The 27,476-nt window shown below is 37.3% G+C and overlaps 2 protein-coding genes across 2 annotated transcripts in view; one reads left to right on the forward strand and one right to left on the reverse strand.

Moving 5' to 3' along the window:
• The window catches only part of pigf (phosphatidylinositol glycan anchor biosynthesis, class F), a 218,768-nt gene that overhangs the window by 56,978 nt on the left and 134,314 nt on the right, over positions 1 to 27,476 (reverse strand). The window lies entirely within an intron of this gene.
• calm2b (calmodulin 2b, (phosphorylase kinase, delta)) lies at positions 13,035 to 17,066 on the forward strand. Its single transcript, XM_083556050.1, has 6 exons — positions 13,035 to 13,165; positions 14,588 to 14,618; positions 15,713 to 15,856; positions 16,010 to 16,116; positions 16,202 to 16,337; positions 16,428 to 17,066. Exons 1-6 carry the CDS (start codon positions 13,163 to 13,165, stop codon positions 16,454 to 16,456), a joined length of 450 nt encoding a protein of 149 aa, XP_083412176.1. The 5' UTR covers positions 13,035 to 13,162; the 3' UTR covers positions 16,457 to 17,066.

A 27,476-nucleotide genomic window follows, 5' to 3' on the forward strand; every position in this document is an offset into this window, starting at 1 on the left:
AACAGTATACATGATCAAACCCGTGTAGATGGAACTTTGGTACCGACTATTTTCAGGTTATATATTTAGCCAGAAACCATGCCAAAATCAATTTACACAGTTTAACATGTTTAGAATATTTCCTTTTATTATTCATGCAAACTGCTGCATTTCAGTTTTGCGCAGTACAGTTAGGACCACTCTCAGGACCACTCTGTGCTATTCCAACTGACCGTGTCTTGGCTTCAGCAAGCAGGATGTGTGTATCTGGAGCAGCAGGGGCTCCATACAGCCGGGCTCAGGGTGGACCAACCCTGAAGACACTGTTCCAGGCTATATATACCTAGGAATCTGTGCTATGAAAATAACAGATTTTTCTCTCCTTTACTCATGCTTATTTGTTTTCACTCCCTCTTTGTCTATTTTTCTACCTCTACTGTTTTTTTTCTCTTATTTCAGACAGATTGTGATCTATATGCAGAAGGTAAGAAAAAAAATGGATTTACTTAGGTGCCTTAATTAATGCTGATGCTACAGATGAATTAACTTGAAACACTTTACTCCCATTTTATATGGGTCAATTTAATGCTGGGTATTTCCTATTGGAAAGTAAACTACAGCATTGAGATTTATATATATATATATATATATATATATATATATATATAATCTTCTTTCGGCTTCTCCTATTACGGGTTGCCACAGTGGATCATCCGTCTCCATACACTCGTCCTCTAAAATTGCCTCTTTGAACCCAACTACCTGCATGTTTTCTGTCACCACCTCCTTGTTCTTCCTCTTTTACTCACTGCCACTGTCTCTAAACCATACAACATCGCAGGTCGCAACACAGTCCTATAAACTTTTACTCTTGCAGATACCCTTCTATTACAAAGCCCTCCTGCTATCACTCTTCTCCATCCACTCCACCCTGCCTGCACAGTTTTCTTCACTTCACTAACACACTCCATTACTTTGCACTGTGATCCCAGGTATCTAAACTCCTTCACCTCTTCTCCCTGCAACCCTCATTCACACACATGTACGCTGTCTTACTCCTACTGACTTTCATTCCCCTTCTCTCCAGAACGCACCTCCACATCTTCAGGCTCTTCTTAACCTGCTCCCTACTCTCACCACAAATAACAATATCATCCGCAAACATCATAGTCCATGGAGACTCCTGTCTGACCTCGTCCGTCATCCTTTCCATCATCACTGCAAACAGGAAAGGGCTCAAATCTGATCCATGATGCAGTCCAACCTCCACCTTGAACCAGTCTGTTGTTTGCTTGGCATGAAACCATACTGTTGCTTAGATTGTCACCTCTTCTTTCAGCCTGGCTTCCACTACTTTTTCTCATAACTTCATGGTGTGACTGATCAACTTTATTCCCCTGTAGTTACTGCAGGTCTGCACATTTCCCTTATTCCTAAAGATCGGTACAAGCACACTCCTTCTCCATTCCTCAGGCATCCTGTTAAACAATTTTGTTTAAAAACTCCACTGCCATCTCTCCTAAACATTTCCATGCTTCATATATATATATATATATATATATATATATATATATATATATATATATATATATATATATATATATATATATATATATATATATATATAATATATATAAAAAATATTTAAACAACATGCAACATGTTCTCCATGTGCACAGGTGTCAAATTCTGGTTGAGGACCTAACCCAGTTCAATTTAAGGATGATCACTGCATGTTCATCTTCTGTGCTACTGTGACTGACAAGATGAGTGTCAAGAATGACGATTGGTTACACCAATTTGTTGCTAAAATAGTTTTTCTTTTGTCAGAATGGAAAAATGTCCACCAATGGAAATGTGTTTATATGAAATTCATATATATTAATTCTCAACCATACACTCAATTAAAATTTTCACACATCCATCGTCAATGAATTACTCAAATACACTGTGGCGGGCAGTTCAAATAATACGTTCACTGGTGTCCATATGTTTATGGACCAGTCTGAGTGAAGCAGTTAGTGTTTTTAATTCTGAGACTGTACTTTTACAATGACCCGATTTTTTTATTTATTTATTTATTTAGTTTCTAAACATTGCCATTTAGACTCCTTTTTTCAACTGACCAGTCAATAAGACATGATGGCATTTAAAGGATTCAGGTTTTCCATTATTTAAAGTGTGGAAACCCTTTGAGAATTACAACCTGATTGTATTTACAAAAACATTACTACACTTCTGGGAAGATGTTCCACTAGGTTTTAGAGTGTGGTTGTGGAGGCCACAAGAGTGTTAGTAAAGTCAGATGAGGAGGCCTGGGGTGCAGTCAGAGTTAAATTTTTTTCCAATGGTGTTCAGTAGGGTTGAGGTCAGAGCTTAATACCTGGCCACTGAAGATCTTCCTCTCCTTCCCATGTAAAGCATATATTCATGATGCTCCCTTTGTGCACAGGAGCATTGTCATGCTGAAAAGGTTTGGGTCTCCTAGTTCAATGAAGGGAAATGTAAATGCTATCCAAAGATATCCTATGTGTTTTGGGATGGAATCCATGTAGTGTATCTAATGTATGGTAAAGATGTATGGGACAAGATGGAATAGGTGATCAAAAGATGAGACTGTTTAAGAAATCGATCACTGTAGAACTTACATTTTTCAGAAGAAGAACTAAACAATTTTATACAATAGTAAATAAATAAAGAATTCACTACGTCTAATTGCCTGCTGTGCCAAGGAGTCCTAAAACCTAATATGCGTTAGTCTGCCATCTACTGGTCACTTATGATTCTGCAGGACTGATGCATTCACTTCCTTTAATCTCTAATCTAATTCTTAAATCTTATTTGTATTGCAGATAAACGTTATAATTGCAGTATAGTGTATTTGTTATTTTCTTTTTCAGTTGGCCAAAAATTTGCTAGTTTTAAACATCCTTAATAAACTTGTTCACCCCCTCTTGTGGTGTTTTATATAGAATACGTGGCTTTTACTTTTTTTTTCGCATATAAATTACAGCACAGTGCAATTCTTTCTTCGGATATTCATTATTAAACGGGGTCCATAGTACAGGGTTAGTCATGATATAGCAGAGAGGTCTAAAGACCTTGTTTAAGGGCTCATTATTGGTAGCTTGGTTGTAATGAGGCTTGAACGTTCAGATCAGCTTCAACCACTGAGCTACCACTTCCCTGTAAGAGTTAAGAGCTTCCTTATACTAAGTAAGTCTGTCATGTTAAGTCTGTCTTTTCCTCTGGCCTACTTGCTGACTCAGCACAGCCCATAAACAGACCCTGACCATTACTAGACCAGTACAGAGTGGAAAGACTGGTGGAGATGCTTCAGCTTCAAGTATTGTATAATTTATGATTAAAAACATCATCATCATGGGGGATGGCAGGTCATGTATTTTAAATAACTATCTACAAACAGTTACATTCCCCGTTCACACCCCCATCAGCTGTTATGGTATGCTTTTAATGTATCTGTCTCTTTCCTTGTTTTTCGTGGAAACTGGGAGGGACAGAATCATGTTGCATGCTGACCTCTCTTCTCCATGCCTGCCCAAGTGTTTGTGATACCGCAACACCTCTTAGAGACAGGAATGTTTGTTGTGGAGTAGCAGACAACATCACGCAGGAAACCTATCCATCAGACACTCCAGACATGTGTCAGGCTTCCAATGAATGAGTAAAACCGAAGTTCACCACTGTTTTACTCCTGACTGTCTAGACTACCCTTTTATGTCCACGAGTCCAAATATATCTGAGGAACGTACACAGGAGTGTACAAAGGCGGTGACAAAAGTGAATTTCATGAGGACTGTTATTGCTACTGCTTTACATTGTCTTTTACCTTTTCCTAGAAGTGTCTATAAACTTAAAACAGGAAGGGATTTCCTGGAACACATACTTCATTTCCATTGTCTGGGCATCGTCATGTCAATGATGATCATAGTATTCAAGCTAAGACATGTGGTGCGATGACAGGGTGTGTCAAAAGAGTCTTCTCCAGCTGACATGCTCAGGTCTAGCCTAGTTACTACAGAACATTTTTACAACTCACAGGAATAGTACTGTGAACAGACTGAATAATGAATTACGAGAACATCAGCCACTACATTTATCATCTACTAATAAAAATTTCCAAATACAAATTTTTTTTATGATTTTACAATTAAAATAAAGTGAAGCTCCTTGATGAATCTGGTGGGGAAAAAAAGTCAGTGTAAAATCAAAACTGTTTTTAATCTTCATCACTGCATTATTCGATGTGCCGTTTTATAGCTCCAATGTCTTCATCATTACTGTAAAATATTTATATCTGAAAATAGTAATTGAACCCTTGTGTGCTAAGGAAGAAGGAGAAATCTTCTTTGTTAGCAGCATGCCATCAGCATGCTCATTATGGAGATCTGTGTTGTGAGTTTACAAGCTGTTTGTGAGGAAAAGTCTTAGAGATTTTTCTATACTATTTTTCCTATATAGGGCTGTGGTGAACCCCAGGGACCTCATTTATGGCTTGCTCATAGTTTTCTCATTATATGATGATATTTTAAATGTGTGCTCTTAACCTGCATACACTTTCTGTAACTTTCTGTAAAGTTGCATCGTGTCATTATATATTGTTAAAAGCATTATATAAAATCTAATTGATTTTTAAACAAATTGGTGACACCTTGGACAGAGTGCCGAACCATGTCAGGCCACAATGACACACACAAGAAAATCAACAAAGCATAGGGAGAATATGTTAAGAAATATTAACAGACAGGGTCTTTGGTTGTACTACTTTCAGGTGCACTGATGTCTGACAATCACAAAATTTTCCAGCAATTCTAACCTGACAGCTCTTGCTGTGAGTTAGTTAGCTACTATTTGAGGATGTTCATGGTGCCTCAGGAGACACTAAGGAACATTGTGTTTTAGTGTTTTGTTTTGTGTTCTCCTCTCTCCACAGGGTGGAGCAGCCAGCCACTCTCCCAGCTCCTGTTCTTTCTTTGAGTGTGCCATAGAGGAGTGAACCTTCTTTTTTCTAAAGGGACTTGTAGATACATTGTCTGTTTCACTTTCACAAGTTGTTAATAGGTTGCAATTAGAGTCTTTATAAGTGCTTGTAAAAGATGTTCTGATCATGTGCAAATTGTGTCTTGGTTATATCCATTTGTACAACTCCATTCTTTGGTCATGGAAGGATGGTTTTCTCCATCCTTCTTCCAAGAAGGCATTCCGGTAGGTTTATTGGTCATTCTAAATTGCCCCTATGAATTTGTTTGTAGGGTGCATATGAACTGACATCTCATTCATTCAGTGTATACTCCTTCCTCACACCCCTTGGTCCCAGGATAGTTTCCAGATCCAATTCCACCCTGACCAGGATAAAGTGGTTAAAGCATTTATTCATCTTTAGTAAACGGAGTAACTCTAGTAAAGCATTGCTTGCACACAAAAAAACAAGGTTCCTATGATAGTTCTCAGTTGCTAATAAAGTTCAACTTTGGAGTCATTATTATTAATGATCATAATTAGGATAAAAAAAAACCATTTGTTTGCAAGTTTTGTATAATATCTTGAAGGGACAAAATTAAGAAACTTAAGGATTGCAAGATTTATGTTGTTGTTGCCTCTACCTGCAGTACTACCATTGACCTGCAGAGGGAAGAACCTAAACAGTTTGTCACAAGCACAGTTTGCATTTCAGAAATGTCAAGCATTATCCTAGAGTTATTTCAAATATGTAACAACAGATTCACTGAAAGAAAAGCGAATACATAGGTCAAATGCTGAAACTGAAGAAGGCAGCAACTTTAAAACTACATGTACATCCGTTCTAAACACTAATGAGCTTTTAAAACCCCCAAATGTACATACAAATCCAGGTAATTGTTCTAATTGCAAATTTTGAATTTATAAGTTTATTTACATTTAAGTCGAAATGTGTATAAATTGTTTTTTCAGTCTGAAACTCTAAGGCAGGGATGCATTTATATAACTACTATCACACACACAACCCTGTATCTCACAATGTCACTCATAGAGAGAGAGAGGACTTGGCACACAGCCCAAGCCACATGGATACACAGAGGATCAGTGCACACATTGATTCTGACATCTAACACTGAGGACAATTTCTGTTGTGGTCTCAGCTACAAGCCACAGACTCAACATACTATAATGATGCTTTTGAAGCGACATGGGTTATTACTGTGCTCCCTCTGAGACACAGAAACACTCCAGACTTTAATAAATGTTGCCTCTGATTCAGATGTGTTCCTCCGTAATGTACAACAGATGGCTATCATCTATCATCTACCCTGATATAACAATGTATCATCCTGTATAATGGATATTGGTGTACTATTACATAACCATGTATTGCCTCATGTAATGTTCTTCCAGGTATTTATGAGTTTCATATTGCTTCTTCTACTCCCTTTAAATGCTCGTAAAACTCCGCTTTAAAATTGTGCTTCGAAAATACACACGTTTGTTCAGGCTAAAATCGAAGTATAATGGTTGTTTTTCGTCAGAAAAGTTAATTACAGATCAGGGAGAGCATATTTAAAAATGATTATTTGATCTGTCACGGAGGTTAACACAACTATCTATTCTGTGTGAGACTGTAATTACAGGGTTGATCAATTCAGCTATTACTGTGGCCTTCAGATCAAGTGGATGCATCAGTTTAGAGTTGTGAAAATCCCCGAAAAGCAGTTTTTTTGGTTTGTAGGACATAATTATAACAGGAGTACTGCAAAGGCTGAAGTAGTCAAAACAGGGTCTCCAATGAACAAAAGAGCTTGTCTGTGTTTTCTGTTTTCTCAACATGATACATTTAACATAGGATATAAGTGTCACGTGCACAGTATTACATCTGATCATGTTCCTTTTCAGCATTTCCACATATACTCCTTCTTTGTGCTAAGTAATAGCATCTGCCTTTGTATCAGTCAGTTGGTAACATTTGGCTCTGGATTTACTGTCTCTGTTTCATCAGTGGCTATAATCCACAGTTGAGCTGGATATGCAGATTTTCCAGTGTAATAGAACAGAGTATATAATCCAAAAGCCTAATGTATTCCAGAAGAGCTTTAGCTACATTATTTGTTTCTGGGGGGTTGTGACATGACACACAGTGATTGGATCTGTATCTTTTGTAACACATACTGAGAAAAGATTTTGCCTAAGATAACTAATACACTTTTTTAACCTAAAGCTCAAATTAATTTAAATCAAATTCACCTTTATTCAGAAAAACAAACAAAAACAACAACAGTTTATTTGAAACTCGTATCTAGTTGAAATCAAATGGCAGTAGTTTTATTAATTGAATTCAAATATATATTAAAAACCACAACTTATGCCACAATGTCAATAGGATGCATTTGATAATCCCTAACTATCAAAAGTTATACATATAATATTTTCTAAAATTGACTTACTTTTATAACCATTAAATACAGATTATGAACTTATTTACTTTATAATCTACTAGGTCTGGTTACATAATTTAACGTAGTGTGATGTAATACGTCCTTGTTGCATCAATTTTAAAATGGTGTACCCAAAAAGACATTTAAACTACATTTTGACTTTATCCTATGAAATAGGAGACTGAAGCTTAACTTAAGTGAAGTGGATTAAAAAGTGAATAACTTGCAGTAACCAGACAGAATCACTTGGTGTCAGAACTGTGCTGATGAGACAGGAATGAATATTGGCTCCAACTCTGCAGAGATGTGATAGATAGACAGCTAAAGCAAACTCCTTTGCAGTTTTGCTGATTGAAGCATCAGTGTTGAAATACTGTCCAGAGCTCGGTAAGGCAGGGGGTGGAAAGCTTCTCCACTGCACTGTAGGATTTTGGAGACTGAACACACCATCACCCACACACTACACACAGCAAGCGCAGGTGTCCATCTGTGGTTTCTCATAGTTACTAAAGTAAATACATACTGTACGGAGCAGGGTTCTTTTTATATCATTATCACATCTTTCAGGGTTTTCCTTTTATTCTTCAGTGGCTTCTTTCACACTTCTGCGCTTCACATCTTTTTTAATTACATACGTTTATTTTTATAGTCTTACAAGACCCTTGGGATCTCTTATCTCTTTCTTTTTGTCACCATTCACTCTGTCAGCATGTGTAATCTTGTTAACATTATCTTTATTGCAAAAGAGGGTGTGTCATATTAAGGGGTGTGCTTCTTTAAGTAAGTAACCCCTGTGAAACATTTGATTGGTCTGTGATATGATCTCATACCACTTTGCAGGGTTGTCAGTGCATGTTGCAGTGCAGTCAGCACTTACTGTCTCTGATGTTTGACAGTCCTGTGAGTGTGTGTTCACTCTGCAGTGCCCTTGCACCATCAGGTGGCCTGCGTTCAATCGGTTGCTAGTGGTGCAGTCAGGTGGTCTACTGCAGAGTCCTGGAGCATGGCCAGAAGCAAGGGGTTCGGATGCAATGATCAGACTGCTTCTGCTACCATGCCAGGGCAGAACTGTAAGCCTCTGCAGGGGATTAAATCATCAGCCTCTGGATGGAAATTACTAGCCGCAAGCACTAAGCACTGCACCAACTGTAGATCAGTCCTGAGCTGCAGTACAACTAACATTAATACGCTGCTATTGCTCTGTCAGCTGCAGCAAGAGAGCTATTAAATCATCATTTAGTTGACTGCTGAAATATTTCTTTTGGCCATTTTCGTCTTTGGTTTTAATTAACCCTCCTAACACAGTTCAGTCCAGTTTCATGAAACACATGGAGTACACAAATGCACAGAATAATGTGTCTGAAAAATCTATATGCTCAATTATATCAAATATACTATATGTACCCTTTCACATATTGATATTTCTATGTATATGACTCAATGTCACATATATATCTACAAACAGGTTCTGTCATTACCCTCTATTTATTATGTATAATGTAAGCACAGTTTTAATGTATGGTTTGTATCAACTATAAATATACTGTTATTTTATTCTGTTGTGAATTAATCTCCTCTGTGAATGCATATTGATGCATATTGATTAATTAAATATACAAGATTTTTGGTTCATGTAATCTCAGTTTTTTAAATGTCATTCATTCATCATTCATTCATTCATTTTCTCCCGCTTATCCGTAATTCGGGTCGCGGGGGCAGCAGTCTAAGCAGACCCCCGCCTTTGACTGCTGCCCAATCCTCACAGCACCGTCCCTTACGGTCCCTCCTGCAGGTGGTGAGCCGACGGGAAGGCGGCCCCACGTCACTCCGACGTCACGGACCTTGATATTTCCCTCGTAAGGGACCCCCGGAGCATATAGGGTTAAGGGCCTTGCTCAAGGGCCCAAGAGTGACAGCTTGGCGATAAATGTCATTCATAATGGATAATATCCCTTTGGATATATTACTACAATATTGCTTGCTTTGTATACTGTCTATATTTACTTGTTCAATCTCTACAATTCAAGTTATTCAACAAACAATTTTATATTAAATATAATAGCTTCAGTCATGTTTGGTAAGTTTTGTCGTATTATATTAGACCAAAAATCGTCAAACCTTTGCACATTTTCTCTAACTTCACTTTGAGAACTGGTGCTATACAGTGTAAAAAAAATAACTCTACATTATGTTGAGTACGAGAGGTCCTCACTTTATTGATGACCTCTGTGAAGTATGAATTTTACTGACTTGATGCGTTTTCTAGTAATATGTTTCAAATGACCCTTAATAAACAGTGCTCAAGCAGGTGGAGTAGTAATATAGTGTTATCTCTTAGTCATCACTTATCTTTTCTCTATGCCAGTAGAAATGGCTGTGCTAATCTAAAAAAAAAAAAAGCTGATAGTCACATTGACATGAGAAATGGTGCAACTACATAAAAGAAATACTACATTTATATGTAGTATTAAAATGTACATTAAACTATACACATTGTGTGTGATTATGAGAGGTTATTCTGCTTTTTCTCTATTTAAAGTGTAGAACATATACAGCAGTGTCAGTAGGAAAGCTGCATTCATTTTCAGATGCCTTAAAAAGATTGGCAATAGTAGATAGCTTCTGCTAAATACTTGCTGAAATATTGATGTTGCCCAGTATGCACATCTGAAGCCTGAGCTGTTTTTAAATTACACTGTGTGTGATACATAAATGTTCTGCCAATGTATAGTTTTGCATACAGCTTTTATATAAAACATATAAATTGATGTTACACTGTTATCTTTTTTTATCTCCACTTTAAGGCAATGTTTGTAGGTTACAATAAAGTCATCTGAACTGAACTCAGATTCAGATTCTCTACCTTCAGAGTGTATGTTGTGATGTATTGTTACAGATAACAGATAGTTACAGTTATATGACAGCACCAGTATGTACCAGTAATTATTACATTTCCGCATGATAAAACATTTACAAATTAGTTATAATGCATTAATTGTTTAACCTTTTATAATTATATTTGTAATGTATTTTTTCACTGATAGAAAATGAGGGCCGGTTTTACCAGGAGGCATCTGAATAACTGTTCACACTGTCATCACTTTTTCAATTATCATTTTTATAAATTGCAAAAGAGCATATAGACCACAAATCTTTGTTTATCAGGTAAAGCATAATAGATCCAGGCAGTTAAACATTACAATTCATCTGACATATTATATCCCAGCCAACAAATACTACTTTCTCCCCTGATTGTTTAAAAATATCAATCAATACAGTGAGTTACTTAAAAAAAAAAAAAAAGACTGAGAAACAATGTGATTGAATAAGGGGCACACCTGACTAAGTTATTTTTATACACGTGTGCCCATACAAAGGTGCATGATGTACGTGCATGTGTATTGTACAGACAAAGTGGGAAATGTGATCCCAGTGTTGCAGTGCATTTGAAGGCTTCAATATGCATTACGAATGAATAGGTCTTAAGTTTCATGGCTCTCACTACAGGTAAACAGCTGAGTGGCCCAGGGCTCTTTAGACTTGTGATTATCGTTTATCCTGGTCTCGTATAACTTATGATGCTCTCAATTACCTATTGAGAGCAGAGATCGGTATCTTGTTACCTTGATTTTTTTAAGCAACTCTAGGCAATATCATCACAGCTTTCTAAACTGTTGTAGTTAGTAAATAAGTGACAATCCAGACTTCAGAAATTCAGACTAAATGTTACAGGTTTTTGCCATTATTTTAAAGCTATTAGATTAAATTAATGATCTCTAGGTATCATTTAATATTAGTGTACATAAACATGATAACAAGAGAGTCTTGTACCGATGTACATGTTTTGTAAATGTTTTAATTTGTTGAATACAGTGAAAATCAAATCATCAAACAATTGTTTTATGCACAGTTTATAGTGGCACTAATATGGCCATCCAAGAAAAATTAACATTTGCAGGCATCGTGTTCGAAGATATATGACATTAGCATTATGATCTAAAAAGAAATGCAAACAAGGCACAAATATGGTTTTTCCCCTGTTTAATTCCTGAAGAAATTCTTATGCTGTCAAGAAGGAATTTTTATTTAAAAAGCCTTCTTTTTGTTTAAGACTAGACCTACCCCTTGTCTTGGATACTGGCCCACATTTATGAACTATTATTAGCTGTGTGATATTAACAGGCCCATTCCTCTTCGCATTTTATTAGAGCACAATAACAGTCATAGTGCAATGGATTTGCTGGCTTAGATATCTAATACCTTTTAGTTTGTGCTGCTGCTGGGCATTTTAACCAACGGTATTCTTGCATGCTTTATTGATTGGAAATTTTAACTAAATGAAAGCATACACTGTGTTTTTAACTGTGTGTTTGATCAGCCAACATTGTAATTAGATTTAAGTTTGTCTATATTATAGCTTTCCAATCTTTCAGCATATCGGGATAGGGATTATTGCATTTTTGACTTGACGTAATTCCCAAAATGGAAATTTGTCTACAAGTGGAAACTCTTGCACATCGTAAAGGAAACAGAAAGACTGTGCTTATATTGTCGACACAAATTCAGAGTGATTCACAAATTCCAACTGATTTTTACAAGCTTTGGAAAGAGAAATATATCCCTGCCCATGCCATTCTGTGCAGTTATGGGCTGAATGCTATGACTCAAAGCTAAACTCTCATTAAGCGTCTTATAGAGAAATGCCAAGCAGTGGGGGTAAAAAAACACTATTAATACAGTAACGGACAATAAACTCGCAAACCTTCCCCGTTTTTACGCCGTTACCGGTTTGCAATGCCACCATAAATGAACTGCATTAAAGCAGCTAATTAATGTAGCCATTAATAAGAAAATTAGCCTGAGCTATTTTAAGTAGGCCTCATTTAAATCCTTTTAAACATGTTATATATTATATCAGTTTATATATGCAATTAGTGGCCTGGGACAGTTACATGTATTTAAATCTGTTCCTGTACATTCGATAGGGGTGTTATTTGTTTGTCGTCTGGGTATTTAAAGGAAGAACTGATACCGTTTTCATTACAGTGACTAATTAGTCTGAAGCATAGACTGATCTAGAGGCTTATGTTTCACACAATATAGGCCAAGTACCAACCAGAGAACTTGCACTGTAATAACTGACCTGTGCACCTGGTCTGAATTTGAGATGTTACTGTTCAAAGTTTACCAGCATGCATTAGAAATATAGAAGATACAAGATCATTCAGATATACGTGCATTTAAACACCCAAATGTATTTTTCCTTATGAGGCAACCTATTGAGGGCCACAAACGTCTGGCTGGGTTCAGGTGATTTGAGTCCACAGGTTGGAGCTGACATTTATGACTGGTTCATCGCTGCTGTGTGTGTGACCAAACGAGTGACGCATTGCAGGTACAAACGAGCCAATCAGAAACTTCCGCACGACCGTATCACACGCAGTAATCCTCCGCCATTAGCTAGTCCTTGTGTGTTTAAACGCATAATTTTGCTACTAAAGCAAAAACATCAACTTTCCTTACTTCTGATGTATATGTTTATAAATATGCTTTTAAACCACACACACATTTAAAGTGAAATATTACGATATTTGTGACAGGCTCGCCGCCAGAATGCAGATAAGCTGGCGGAGGGACACGCGTACAGGGGAGGCGTTTTATGTACAACCGTCAAGGCGGGTCTGCGCTGTGCCGAGTTTTCCCTTCACCATTTCAGAGGTGTTCGTCCAGGACAGAACTCGAGCAAACACAGGAAAATGGTAAGTCTATTTCACATTTTTGTTGATAGCAAACGAACATACACACTTAAAATCTGCATTTCACGAGCACTACCGTGGTTTAACGGTGCAACCAGCGAAAGACTGCGTTGTATTAACACATTTCGCCTTTTAGCTGACTACGTTACGTAGAAGGCTTTTCGGAGGAGCTATAGGCGACATTACAAACAAAATAACCTATTAAACTGTAAAATTACCAATTTGTGAAATATTTACTGGCCATAAAGGGGATTTACAAGCTTAATTTCGGAGAGTTGAGTTGCTAGCCTGGTAGCTAGCTGAGGGTGCAGTACTGGTTCACTAACGTTACCCGCTGGTTTCATTATTTATTTCCCACCATGGACTGGTTAATTATTTTAACTAATTATACAAGTGCTGTATTGTTTTATAGTAATATAGATTTGCGGTTGTTTTTATGTTTGTACGGTTGGCTAATAGCTAAGTGAGGATTGCACGCCATTACTGAGCTTCCCGCCTTCCTGCAGAGAGAAAAAGCGCCATTGATTCATCAGGATTTTATTTTTGTTTTCCTCTGGACAGATAGAGGTAGTTTGTATTATATTTATATACGATTGCGAAGTTTTTATAAATGTTAGTGGTAATAAAGCACGTGTGCAACTCGATGTATTTAAAATAATGCAGTTTTCTGGTCAGATGGTGGATTAGGTGACTATCATAATGACAAGATGTACATCCGAATGCAGGAAAAACTGCGTATGAAAGGTGTCAATCAGAAAATGTATATTGAAATATATGGACTCACTATTGTTATTATGTGCTCTACAAATGTAGACCACATTTCCCCCCCCCCCTTCGTTTTTTATAAAGAACAGGTAATATCTCTGTAATTTATACCAGCCACACCTGAACATCCTTAATTCATTGTTGTAACTGGTTCCTACAGGCAGTTAATAAGCTTCTCATATGTCCTGCCTGCCGATTGGCTTTTGAGTTGTTCTGTCAGAGCTGAATAGAGAGTTTAACATACCATAACAGTTAAGGGCGTATACCAGGGAAACATGGCACACCTAGTCACCTGTGTAGTTAACTTCAGGGTTTCCCTGTTGTCTTATCTTGTCCTATCAGGTTTCGCTCACTTATAGAAAAAGGCGATGCATCAACCTGTGAAGTGATTAGTTTTCTTCTGTCAGCAGGCCTGAGTTACAGGAATTTTTTAACACTCGCATCATCCTGTTGGGAGTTGTGGGATGGACAGGGGGCGGGGGGGCATGTGGGCTTTGCAAAAGGAATCTGTGAGGGGGGGAATAAAAGCAATTTGCAATGGTGTGTTAAAAGGGCGTGTTTGTTTAGTAATGCTGTAACGCTTACACCCAGCCTGAAAGCGTTTGCTTGATTCTTTTATTTATTTATTTTTTTTTAATTTTCCCCTCTTTTTATTTGCAGGCTGATCAACTGACAGAAGAGCAGATTGCTGGTAAGGTCATAAATGCTCTTTGTTGCTGTTTTTGTGCCCAATTTAATCTTTTGCCTTTGCACACTTTTGCGTTGCATGGTCTCTTGCAGTTCTGCCAACAGCTTGTATGCTGTTAGCCTATGTTTGCCTTTTAAGGTGGGTTTGTAGACAAGCTTGTGTTAGCTAACTGAGTGCATCTGTGGGTTGGCCAACTAAAGTGAGATCACTTCCACACATGGAACATTTAAGAAATGTCTGTGGGTGTTTGGAAATATTTGGGAACAAATACTTAATTGATTAAATAAAAAAAAATTTGGCCTTTACTGTAGGACATGTGCTTGCATGGCATGTTTTAGTTATTGTTTTATGAAACCAGCTGTAGTCAATTAGATTGCTGTGATTTTAGTATTCTGATCAATCCCACCCTAATAATAAAATGCTTGTATGGATGCAGAGTTTTCTCACTGGCACCCCCTTTCATTGTACTGCTTCTAATACTCGCCTGCATTACACATCGCAATGTTCAAAGGAGAACCAATCCTGGTGCAGCATTTCCCAGAGGCAGTTAAAAATTTCCCTTTGGTAACTTGTAGCCCTTTACTGATCTCGCCAACCTCATGCAGAAGGCAGTGTCATTAGCTTGGCCTTAGACTTGTTGGCGTGGGCCAGCGTTGCCATGGCTGTCGTTTGTTTGTGCGTCTACCACACCTCCCTTCTGCTCTAGACGTTTCAGTCAAGACATTGTTAGTTACTGTGTCTTGGTAACGGTCATAAATACAACTGTCTAAAAAGAGAGTATTAATTGCATGCACAGTGACTTTTCAGGCTTTTTGTGTGTAAAAGTCAAGTATCATTGTGCAGATTTAGTTGTAGACCTTTTCTGGACAATAAGCTTCACTTGTCAAGATGAGTTCTGTGAGTAAAGGAAAGATGGTATCTGATGTTTCTATGAATCTGCAAATACATTATGCATTCATTTTGCAGTCATGTTGAACAGAATTAGTTTGTCTCCACAAAATTAGGAAGGAATAATTGACTGACTATAGCGTTTTGTGACACTAAAATGAGCACGTCAATGTTATATGTATATTAACCCAATGCTTGTCTTCTGACAGAATTCAAAGAGGCCTTCTCACTATTTGACAAAGATGGCGATGGCACCATTACCACTAAAGAGCTTGGTACAGTGATGCGTTCTCTTGGGCAGAACCCAACAGAAGCTGAACTTCAGGATATGATCAATGAAGTGGATGCAGATGGTGAGCACACAAAAAAATGTTTTTGGTTAAGCTTCCTAATGGGAATGTTTGAAGTCCATATTTAATCAACTGGTTGCATAAATGCAGTATGAGGGGTTGCATGTGATTTGCCCTTTGCAATTTAACATGTAATTTCTGCTCTGATTTGCTCAGGTAATGGAACAATAGACTTTCCAGAGTTCTTGACCATGATGGCAAGGAAGATGAAAGACACCGACAGTGAGGAAGAGATCCGGGAAGCTTTCAGAGTATTTGACAAGGTATCCCACCTGCTGGTTTGGTCAATACAAGTAGAGGCTGGCCCTTGTTTCTGGATCAATGTTTAATTTGCTTGTATGTGTTCAGGATGGAAATGGATATATCAGTGCTGCTGAGCTGCGTCATGTCATGACAAACTTGGGGGAGAAGTTAACAGATGAGGAAGTCGATGAAATGATCAGAGAAGCAGATATCGATGGTGATGGCCAGGTCAATTACGAAGGTATAGATGCCAGGTCTGGTTTTTGAAAAGCATTTAAACTAGTTAAAAAAGACACGAGTTAAACCCCCGTTTTTTTTTTTCTCTCCACAGAATTTGTACAGATGATGACAGCGAAGTGAAATCCTTGTACATAATTTCTTGTATAAAACTATTTGCCTTTTCTTTTTAATCTATGTATAATGTTTCATTTTAATTCTCCCCATCTTCTGCTGTCCAAAGGAACTGCATGTGTAATTTTTTTTGTTTTGCCCCTTTCTGCACTTGGTAATTGTTAACATTTTGATCTAGTGGGCTGTCACAGGGGCAGGTGACTGGTATAGGCAGACATTTTGGCTGGCACTACCTTGGTTTTGTGCTTTTTGCAGTCTGCTTGCCTGTCACCTCATGAGTGGAGTCCAAATGATTCCAATTCCCTTTTCCCTCCCTTTTTCCCTTTTTTTAAAATTTTTTTTAAGGAACTGCTCTGCATGGACAACAGACTACATATAATAGTGAAAGAAAATCCTTAATATTGCACTATTGCAACATCAGTGAATTAAATACTAACGGGTTTATTGGCAGGTACCTGTACACTATAGTCTTTTTTTTTTTTTGTATTTCTGTTCTCGTTATAACTATGCTTTATAATTAGTCACTTTTTCTTTGTTAACTGCTTATGGCACAGCCATGCCTCAAAGAATCCATTCCAAGTTGTATATTTGTTTTCCAATAAAATTAATTAATCCCAAATGCCTTTTGCCCATTTGATAAGGTGTTCTCTTTTCAAATGAGCTAGGACTGCAATTTATTATAGTTTTTAAAGATTGCCATTTGAAGTGATTATTTTCATATTATTGACATATTATTTCCCCTGCCAGCAAAAGTATTTGCTTTGCTTTCACTTTAGGTGAAATTTCCATTTTACTCCAATACAATTTGCATGGATCTAAACTGTAGAACCAAATAACCAGGAGTTTGGGGATTTTGTGTGCTTGTACATATATACACACACCCACAAGTAGGGTTTTATTTGTTTATTTTTCAATTGTTTATAATTGGGCCAACTACAACAAATTTTGGTAATGTTTAAATTGTAATTTATTTAAGGGAGAGCATCTTGATTCTAAATATTCCCATCTACTCCGTGCATGCTCTATCCTCCTGTGGCTGTTTTTCCAGCAGCTTGATTTCTATCGGTGCACTGCCATTTCCTTAAAAGGGGCTGTTGAAAAGCAGCCACAGTTCACTGTGTTGAATGTTCAAAAGGCGGCAGGCTGGAAAGTGGAAAGGCAAACATACTGAGTGTCATTGTTAATATGTGTAGATGGTACTGGCTGACAAGGCCTTATGGAGTAACCAAGTGTAGGTAATGTGGAATCCAAGGGCTGTTCACAAATCAAGTAAATAGGAATGGTATTCTGAAGGCCAGTCAGCAATGACTGATCCACTACATCGAGAGAGATCAATGCTTTCCATTTCAGTCGAGAATTCAGCCCTCTGGCATATTTAGTGCAAGTTTCCTAGCAACCAGTCCTACAGATGGTCCATCTTTTTTCTGAGTGCTAACTGATAATCTGAAAGGGCACTGGAGGGTATTGTTTATGGGCTCTGAAGAAGAAATAATGTAGTATATCTTATTTTAGAAATCAGTTTCCGAGTGTAATTGTGCTATCTTTCCAGTTTGTGGTGGCTATTACTGTTGAAGTTTTGGAAGTCAGAGCTTGTGACTTTACTGAAAGTCTGGCTAACAATAGCTGTAGCTAGCAGTCATACTTCAGTCAGGTTCCAGAAACGTTATTACTGCAATAAAACCTATTAAAGCTCAAGGGAGTCTAGGGCAGTCATAATTTTCTTTATATTCCCATATGGGGAACCACTTGTGAGAGTGGATATGTCTTGTTTTCTTCCTTATTGTAAATGTTTGATAGAAAAAAAAAGTGCTGTGCCAATGTAAGTGGTGCTTTAATAGCCTGAGAGCTAAAATCAATGTTTAAGGCAGAAATTTTACACTGTTAAGGAATACACATATAGGCTTGTATGTCAGATGGACAACCATCCTAAAGATGGGCTGAATCATTGATTTAGTGGAGATGTCTTGCATTACTTTCTTCAATTTCCTCATAATGGAAATTCATCCTCATCTCGGTCAGGCTTCTGGTCAGACGTACTGGCCGTCTATTTCCCAGAGATGCAGGTTATACGTATCGCTCAGGAAGGGCACAGTGCGCGCCTTTCCTGGAATGTGTCAGTTGCCTTACACATGTCAGCCCCCACCACACTGGCACTTAATAAGATCATCTTTCTCCCCAGCCCTGGCTGTCCACCATCTCTGCACATGGTTTAGTAATCGCTTTGGCCATTATCACGTGTGTGCGTGCGCATGTTCCTGAGCCTGCAGCTACTCCTGTTGTTGCTATGAAAAATGAACAAGGGTTTCTCTGTGCCCTGTTATGACTTGTTTTTTTTTTTTTTTTTTTTTTTTTTTAATACTTTGCTAGAAGCTTCATCCTTAAATTAAGAACAACCTTTTTATCCGAATAAAGACCAGCGCTAGGAAATGGAAACGTGAATGTGGGTTTTTTGTGGCTCAGCAGATATTAAATATTATAATAAGAAAATTATCAAAAGGTTATAGTGTTCAAATTATAAAACTGCCAAAGAGTCACTATGGAAGAGTGGCATCACAGCTCCTGACCCACAATTGCTTTGATTAATGCAGTTTTTCCAAACCTGGTGTCAGTATACCCTGCAAATTTGAGTGTTTTCTGTTCCCAAAACACCTGATAAACTAGGTCAGTTATTTGACAGCTTTATTTATTTGAAGTTGGTGTGTAAGCAGAGTGCATGACACTAATGCATGACAATGTGCTGGCCTGGGCTTCTCCTGGGCCAAGGATTTGTGGGTAGGGGTTCAAAGCCTTTCCTCAAAAGACTCTTTTGAGCTGTTTGAACAGGCTTTGTGCTCATTCAGCTACTAGAGCATTAATCAAGTCAGGTACTAATGTAGGGTGAGGAGGCCTGAGGTGCAGTCAGTCAACCCCAGTAGGGTTGAGGTGAGGGCTCTACAGCAGGCCACTCAAGATCTTCTACTCCAACTCATACACCAAATATTAATGAACCTCACTTTGTGCACAGGAACATTGTGGTGCTGGAATAGGTTTAAGTCTACTAGTTCAAATGAAGGGAACACTTCATGCTACAGAATCCAACAATATACAACCCAATTGTGTGGCTCCAACTTTGTGGGAAGAATCACATGGCTGGAAAAGTTGTGTTCCAATACTTTGTTTTTGACACTTTCGATTGTAAGTTGGGTCACCACTGACCTGCTGTTTTTTTGCCTGCTCGGCCATATACTCTGTGTGTGTGTATTTACAGTACAGAGTTTGGTACACTTGTACCGGACTCAATCCTTTTTATATGCGGAACCTAGTTAAAATCTGAGTTCACTCAGGGACATATTAAGTGACGGACCGAAAGTTTGTTTAGTCTCCGTCTCATACTTTTTTATAGATTTATATAAAATATATAAAAAAATATATAGAGTTTATAAATATTACTATAATTTGTATTTTATATATATATATATTTTTTTATAAAATTTGGAAACATACACAACAATCCAGGGGTCCAAAAAAAACAGTCACTGTAGCTACTCACTCTATACTAGAAATAAGATTTTATTTTTCACATGCATTTAAAAAGCTAAAGAATCCATAGCGCTATAGTTAACCGCTAACCAGAAAGTTCGCTTCCAGATTTAAAAAAAATCTCTTAAAAGTAGTCATCGTGTCATAGTGAATGAATGAAGGATGGAAGGAATGCAGACATTTGTATTGAAGTATGCTGAAATAAGTAAAGCAGTTAAGTAGATCATATCTTTAGAAAATGTAATATTAAATGTAAAACACACAAACAGACTTACATACACCTCTGTATTATCCAGATGCGGTATAACAAATGTAAAATATTTAATTTAATTTGTAAATTTAATTACCCGATTTAATCAATATTATAAAGAAAGTGTGTTGCATTAATTGTATTTATTACATTTTATTGTCACACTATTTGACTTATTTTATAATATTTATAGTATAAATTTTTTTTATATATTATTTTATATATCATTCAACCAAGCATGCATTTTATTAAAAATTTATTTAAAAATGTAAACTGTTGATGTCCACAAATGTTATTAATAATCTGCGTTAAAAAACGACAAGCTATTTTGTTTAGCATTTCTTCCCCTAACCATATATATATATATATATATATATATATATATATATATATATATATATATATATATATATATATATATAAAATGTTTTTTTGAGTAAGGCACAGATAGATAGAAGCTATGTGCGCTATTTCTGCCTGCATGTCTGCTAGGCTCTGGGACGTACTGGTGTGGTGTGGTGGGGGGCTGCTGAAAATAGTGGAAAGCAATTAGAATATCACAAAGTTCAGCTCCTGGAGGCAGCACTCTTGAGAGTTTTTCAAACATAAGAGTTCTGAGCCGAGTGTGCAGCCGGTACAAGAAATGGGGAGAGTGTGAAACAGAGAATGAAAGAGTGTGTGAAAAGGTGGGGGTTTGTGAAGTGACATCGCAAGAATTTTACCCACAGGGATCTGAAACCAAAAGGAGAGCGTTTTCATTTGCACAAAAGACTCTTTTCAGGAATGGAAATGTTAGGAGCTGGGATTATATGTGACCCATCTCCCAGGTTGAGTGCAGAGCGTATGTAAACTAGGCAAACCCACAAGAATAGAGTGTAGGAAGTTCAGATGTATACTGTGGTGGTTTTACTGTGGTAGACATGTATCCATTTTTGTATTTTTGTCTTTTATGTGTTGGAGTGGGCTTAGACATGTGTGTCTCAATAAGTCAGCTTTAAATACCTGATGGTTAACCTCAGAGGAGGATTATTTTACCACCTCTTTTCATTCCCATACATCCATCAGTCTCAGTAGATAGCAGTCACTGCAGAATGAGTAAATAAAAGCAGAAATAAAAAAACACAAAGCAGCACAATCCAGGTTTTAGAGGGTTTCATTTCCTAATTTGTTTTATATTTCTAATGAATAAAAGCCCTTCCAAATGGGTAATAACTTGAAGTTACAACAATCATAGTGTATTAGTATGGCGGTTGTGAGTCACCAGAACAGCTTCACAACTCACTCACTTGGAATTGCACTAGGTGGATGAATACCATCTTTTAGAAGATATTACCTCAGGTGGTATTTTTGGTGAAGGCAGTTAAGACATATCATATGCAAACAAATCAGTTGAAAATCTTCCACTGGTGTCCAACATATCATTGACTTAAATCACTTTAATTTTGATCAGACAATTTAGTGAGCTCTTGTGCCATGCACGGGAGCTAGAACACATCCTGGAAAAGGCCACTCTTATCAAGAAATGTTTTATTAGAGGATAAAGTTCAGAAGAAGACAAACCGCTTCCTATACTCATTTGTATTTTAATAATATTACAAGATTTAATTCCTGACCAGTTCAGGTGTCCATTCACTTTCCTTGGATATGGTTTTTACGTGTGAAATTTCGTATTAGGCTACTTGGGGTACTTTATTATTCAGAATACATCTCTGTCCATGGTCACTGATGAGTGGAGCTGTTATGCCACTATTCCACTGCTAGAGCAGTTTTATTTTTATAGCCTCTCTGAATGGCTGAGACTTTGACACAGGATAAAATGAGAGTGGTATCAGGTCATAAAACCTTACTATCACTATGATATACTGTAACGTTAGGGCACATACATATTAAGAAACATTTCGTTTTTATGATGTATCCACACTTGTGCTGTTGATGGTAACTGGCCTTATTCAATCATTATCATTTACCACTTTGATATCTTGACATAAGGCTTTCCCAGAGGTTACATCAATTCAGCTCAAAATACAAGGCACACCTTACTTTCTCACTATGGTCCGTGGTCAATTAGTTTCTTATCCTTCTTTTTTTTTTCTGTGTTCAGGTCCCCTGAAACAATAATAGTAAAAATTTCTTCATTATTATCCACAGCATGAAACAAATGAATCTAATGTTTTGAAGGTCATTAAGCATAGGAAATGAGAACAACATAAAAAACTTTTTGTCCCAGGCACCAACACCAAAACCCAATATGTAACATGAAAGCAAAAGTATTGTTTGGCCAACCCAAAGAATTTCAGTTTCGATGCATGACACAAAGGTTTGATATTGAACTGTAATGTTTCTTTGACATGCTATGCCCATTGTAATGCAATCAACCTCACGTTAATCGAGTTACATTCGTTCTCCGACTGTTGAGTGGTGTGGCTACTCTGCCTCCTCTCACTAATGGCTACATCCGCTATAATTGATCCAGTATGGCAGTGAGACATGATGATCAATGATGATCAGCTTGGACTCACCGCATTTCACCCAGCCAATAACTTTATAAATATTACTCATGCAGAGATAATTTCATTTCGAAGGTCTGTTTAGAATAAGATGCATGTGTTTGTTGGTTTACTTGGGAAGAATTTGTTGACCCAAACGCATGATGCTTCATACTGGCCATACTACCAGATCTATGTATAGGAGGATTTCACTATTTGTTCAGGTAAACCACCATTCTGTGCATAACTTAATGACTAATATTTTGAGGACAACTGGATTTGAGGGGCATGAAACAACACATAAGGGCTCCATGCTATCTTTTACTGTTTCGACTCTTTACAAATGGAGGATCTCTCATGATAACCATGGGACTCCAAGCTCATTTCAATTTTAGAAAGAGACAGGGCCGATGGGAGTTTAAATAAAGTAATTTGCTGTTTAACCCAAAGCATAGATTAAAAATAAATGAACACATGTAACAACAAGAACAGAGGAGTGCTTTTTTGTAAGTGTCTACATTATACATCAATATATTTCGATATATATTTTTTAAATATTTTGCCAGCTATTTTTATGTATAAATCTAAGCAATGTCTTAGACAAAAAAGAAGAGACAAAACATAAGCTGCTTACAATGTTCACTTTTATCATGTCTGCACTGCACTGTCTCTTTAATTCACCTCAAATCTGATGGTGTATCAGCAACATTTACTGTGTTCACACCCTCACTGTACCTCTGCACACTGTATCTGTTTATTCATTACAATATTTTTATACTCCTTTACATACTTTATATTTTTATATATTTATCTCTATTTCTATCTATATATTTATCAATTTATACCTATCTAAGCTCTTGACTGTAAACATGAATATTAAAGCGTGTAACGTGATCTTTCTCAATTCAAGTACATAGAGTAATTAGCTATTCTTTGTGTTTTTATACAGCCCTGTGTTTGCATAAGTTTTCTCAGGGTTCTCCAGTATCTCCCCACAGCTTTCACAGCTCACTTGACTGCAATTGAATATTTGGCTCTGCATACTAATAAAAGAGAAAGTTATGTTATTTTGCTTCTTTCAAGGTTTCTCCAAGAGACATAAAAATACTGTGAAAGAGATCAATAATCTGTGTTCATGCCTTGGCTCATCCTCTGATCTGTCCGGATGACCCAGACTTCGTGATACGTGTCTTTTCTCTGATATAGGCTCATGTCTATATCAGATAGTCTAGGCTCATATAACTATTAAAGTACCCATATTGTCTCAAAGTTTAAACTTCATCATCGAGACTAGAGTGTTACCCATACACACAGTCTACTGAGAATCAAATCCACTGAAATATCTGACCTTAATTCAACCTTTTCAAAAATTCCCTGAAGTACAAGATATGTATTCAAATAAACAATGACTTAGGAAACAAGCTGAAACAAATCTAATTATTATAGATGACTTGGGAGTTTATTTGACCTTCATATGGATATTCAAACTGGAAAAGCAGCTCAAAAGAAAACCAACAGACAAATGAATAAGATAATAGTGTACCCTGCTGCCCCCTCATACCCCTCAGAGACCCCCTGTTTCGAGGTGAAGAAATAAAGGGTATGGAGACCAAAATGTACTTTCTTAGATTCCTCTTGTGAACAGACTCTGTAGCTGAGTCAAATATTGTAATGGATTCGCATTAGTGATTCAGATTCTTAAAATTGAGGACTCCAGAAATAAAGTACATGGTGATGAAATTTAGGGCATGTCCACATTCTGCATGTTACAACCAAGTCTTCATGTAGCAACATTATCGCATTGAAGTACAGATGTGCAGACATTTGCAGAGCTATCAAAGAAGGGTCACATGTGAATTATCCATGTGTCTGCACACCACCTGTGCGTTTTTTCCAGTGGCTCTCCAGATGAGATGGCCGTGACGGGGCCTGGTAATAGAACCAGGACTGGGAGCCCTGGTGTCCAGTTCTGCTGCCAACGCTGGCTCCCCTGGATAGATAGTGCCGCTCTATTGAATGACTTCTGAAACTTTGATGAGACGGAATAGGCCACCACTCTGCAGACAAAAAGAGAATGCTGGTGTCCAATAGTGGCACCAGCGTAATGCTGGGTCAGGCATGGGACGTGAATGAAGCCTGTTGTGTTAATCTGATGCCGTGCTTATATTTCCGCAATGCAAGTGGACAAGGGTGAACTCATTGTTTCGCCAACTCAATTAGGCTTATAAACAGAGTCATTTCCAGAGTTTAGCTGGAAATTGAGTAGTCTGAGTGTTTAAGGGAGGTGTAGACTCAAGTGGCAAAGACAACATGGCCATATTCATGAATAACTGCAGCAAGCATCACATTATCATAAAAAAAAATTTATTACTCATTCTTCGACTCCATTACCTCCCATACTGGTTACCTCACTGACAATCATTCATGGACAACCCTTTATTAAAAATTTAATATTTCTGTCACTTTGGGACAAAATAAACAATATAGTTGCAATAAAGAGAACTATTATCGCTTTCACTGCCGCTTCCGATTGCTGTGCAATATACTGATACACATGGTTGCTACATTTGCTTTTTATACTGTCCTATGCCTACATAGAACTGCTCAGATGCTAAAGCATGAAACCACATTTTTTTTCTTTTTGCACTGCGCAATGCTTTCAGTGTTTACAGTTTAGATCTGCACTTTATTTACATACTAAGTTTACACACCATCTATATATATACAGTAGATGGATACTTTTTGCACAGTTGTACAGTACCCAAGCCTCACCACAAGCATCCCTATGTACAATTATCACAGGCATACAGGCATTTTGTGCATATAATGTCAAACAAACTTGAATCTTTAAAAAGGGAAACAGTTTGATTTTACTGGAAATAAAACAGGATGGCTACAATGATGAAACTGTACAATGATCAAAGCTACAGCAAATAATGGAACATACAGTACATGATGCAATATATAGTACATCATGCTCACGAAAGGCAACCACACAGTCCTGATGCTGTAAAAAGTCTGAGATTGCAAGGACAATCGAGTTTATCTATAACATGTGAATGTGAACAGAAACAAAGATTATAAGATTTCCAGAGGTCTCCAGACACTGATTAGGGACACATTCGTTATAAAGTGGACCAAGATGCTGTGAAGGACTGAAAATAAAAAACAGGGAAACTGCTAAAGCTGCAGAGCACCACTACGATAAATCCAAATGATTACAGAGTATTCCACACTTGTGAGAGGAAATCAATAGGAATAAAGCAGATTTCTGCCATTCCCAGTGAATGTGAAGGAGAGTTGCTGTAATGTTTCAGTGGGAAAATGTGGAATTTAGCATGCAGCGTTAAATGGCCCTCCAGCAGATCTGAGATCTTAAATGTTATATAGGGTTAAGCAGTGAAGGCAGCATTAGAGCAAAATTATCTACCCTATCTTCAAGAACTACCTGTCATACAGTTTCACTGAGAGACAGAGTAAGAGAGGTGACCTTGTATTTATTTTTGTCTGGTGTCATTGTGCTTTCATAATTGTATATTTTTCATTTTTCATAGTTGTATATTTTTATATTATTCATGATCATGCATCTATGAGAATCATATTCTCCTGAATTTAGTATTAAAAAACATGGCCCACTAACATTCAGCATGTGTTTTATCACTGCGTAGTTACTTGCATAGAAACAGATGCTGAAATAGAAGCCTGTTAAAAAAAAAACAGACATCCATGGAAGAAAGCAAGTGATAGTTATATGGATACAACAAAAATGCTATACTTAGCATGTTTACATGTTTAGACATGTGACTTTAGAACTGGATGCTACCTGGCAAGCAAAGCTAATGTGGTCTTGCAGCAATGTTAGCCACTTATGAGCCCACAGAGAGAAATAGAAAAACATCTGAGGTAATGTACAGATTTAATGTTCCTGTATGTCTGGGATATAACAAATGTTTGGCTTATTTGGTATCCTATCACTTTTATTTATTTATGTATTACGTGAGGGGTCTTTCTCTCAATCAAAGTTTAGGTCAGTCAGCGCTTGTACCAAATATCAAATGTGATTATGAAAGCTGTTTGGAAGTATTTTCTGGCCAGTTTTTCTGTTAGACTGGTTTGATTTCACAACAATTTGAGAACTTTGTGATTCTCAGTAATGTACTATAGGATCCCCACTTGTTCAGCGTTAGCTCTATATTTTTTTTATCTCATATGAAATACACTATGCCTATTTCTTTCAAATACAGAAAAGGCACTACAATGGTTTTTAACCAGGATAAAATCAGAATCTTAGCTAATAATTACTGTCACACATTCCCATCCTCTTTCTACTCCATTAAATATTATTTTTTATAACATGTGCGGCCCCAATGAACTTGACTTCTGGCTGATCTTTAAACCCGTGTAATTATGTAAACTTTGCACTAAAAGAGGTCGGGTGACCTCTCTCACCACCCTCTCGACTACAGTCCAGCCTTTTTCTCCTCTTTCATCCTCTCTGCAGATATTTGAACGTTCTTCATCAGAAAACAAATCCAATGCAATAAATTCTTCAATTATTCATGCTTCAACTGTGTAGCCCTGCCCTAAGGTCCATGTTCCACTAATGGAGATGGCAGGATGTTTGTGCTGTGTTATAAATGGATGGGTGAACCTTTCATTGGTTTTAAAAACAGCATTGCCACTCACCCCAATCAGCTTTGCCTGCTCAATGTCTAATTAGAACTAGACATGTCGATCTTAGCCCAGGGACGTACATGTGTCTACTGACTGGCTG

Source organism: Silurus aristotelis (assembly GCF_946808225.1).
Source record: "Silurus aristotelis genome assembly, chromosome: 12".
NCBI lineage: Eukaryota > Metazoa > Chordata > Actinopteri > Siluriformes > Siluridae > Silurus > Silurus aristotelis.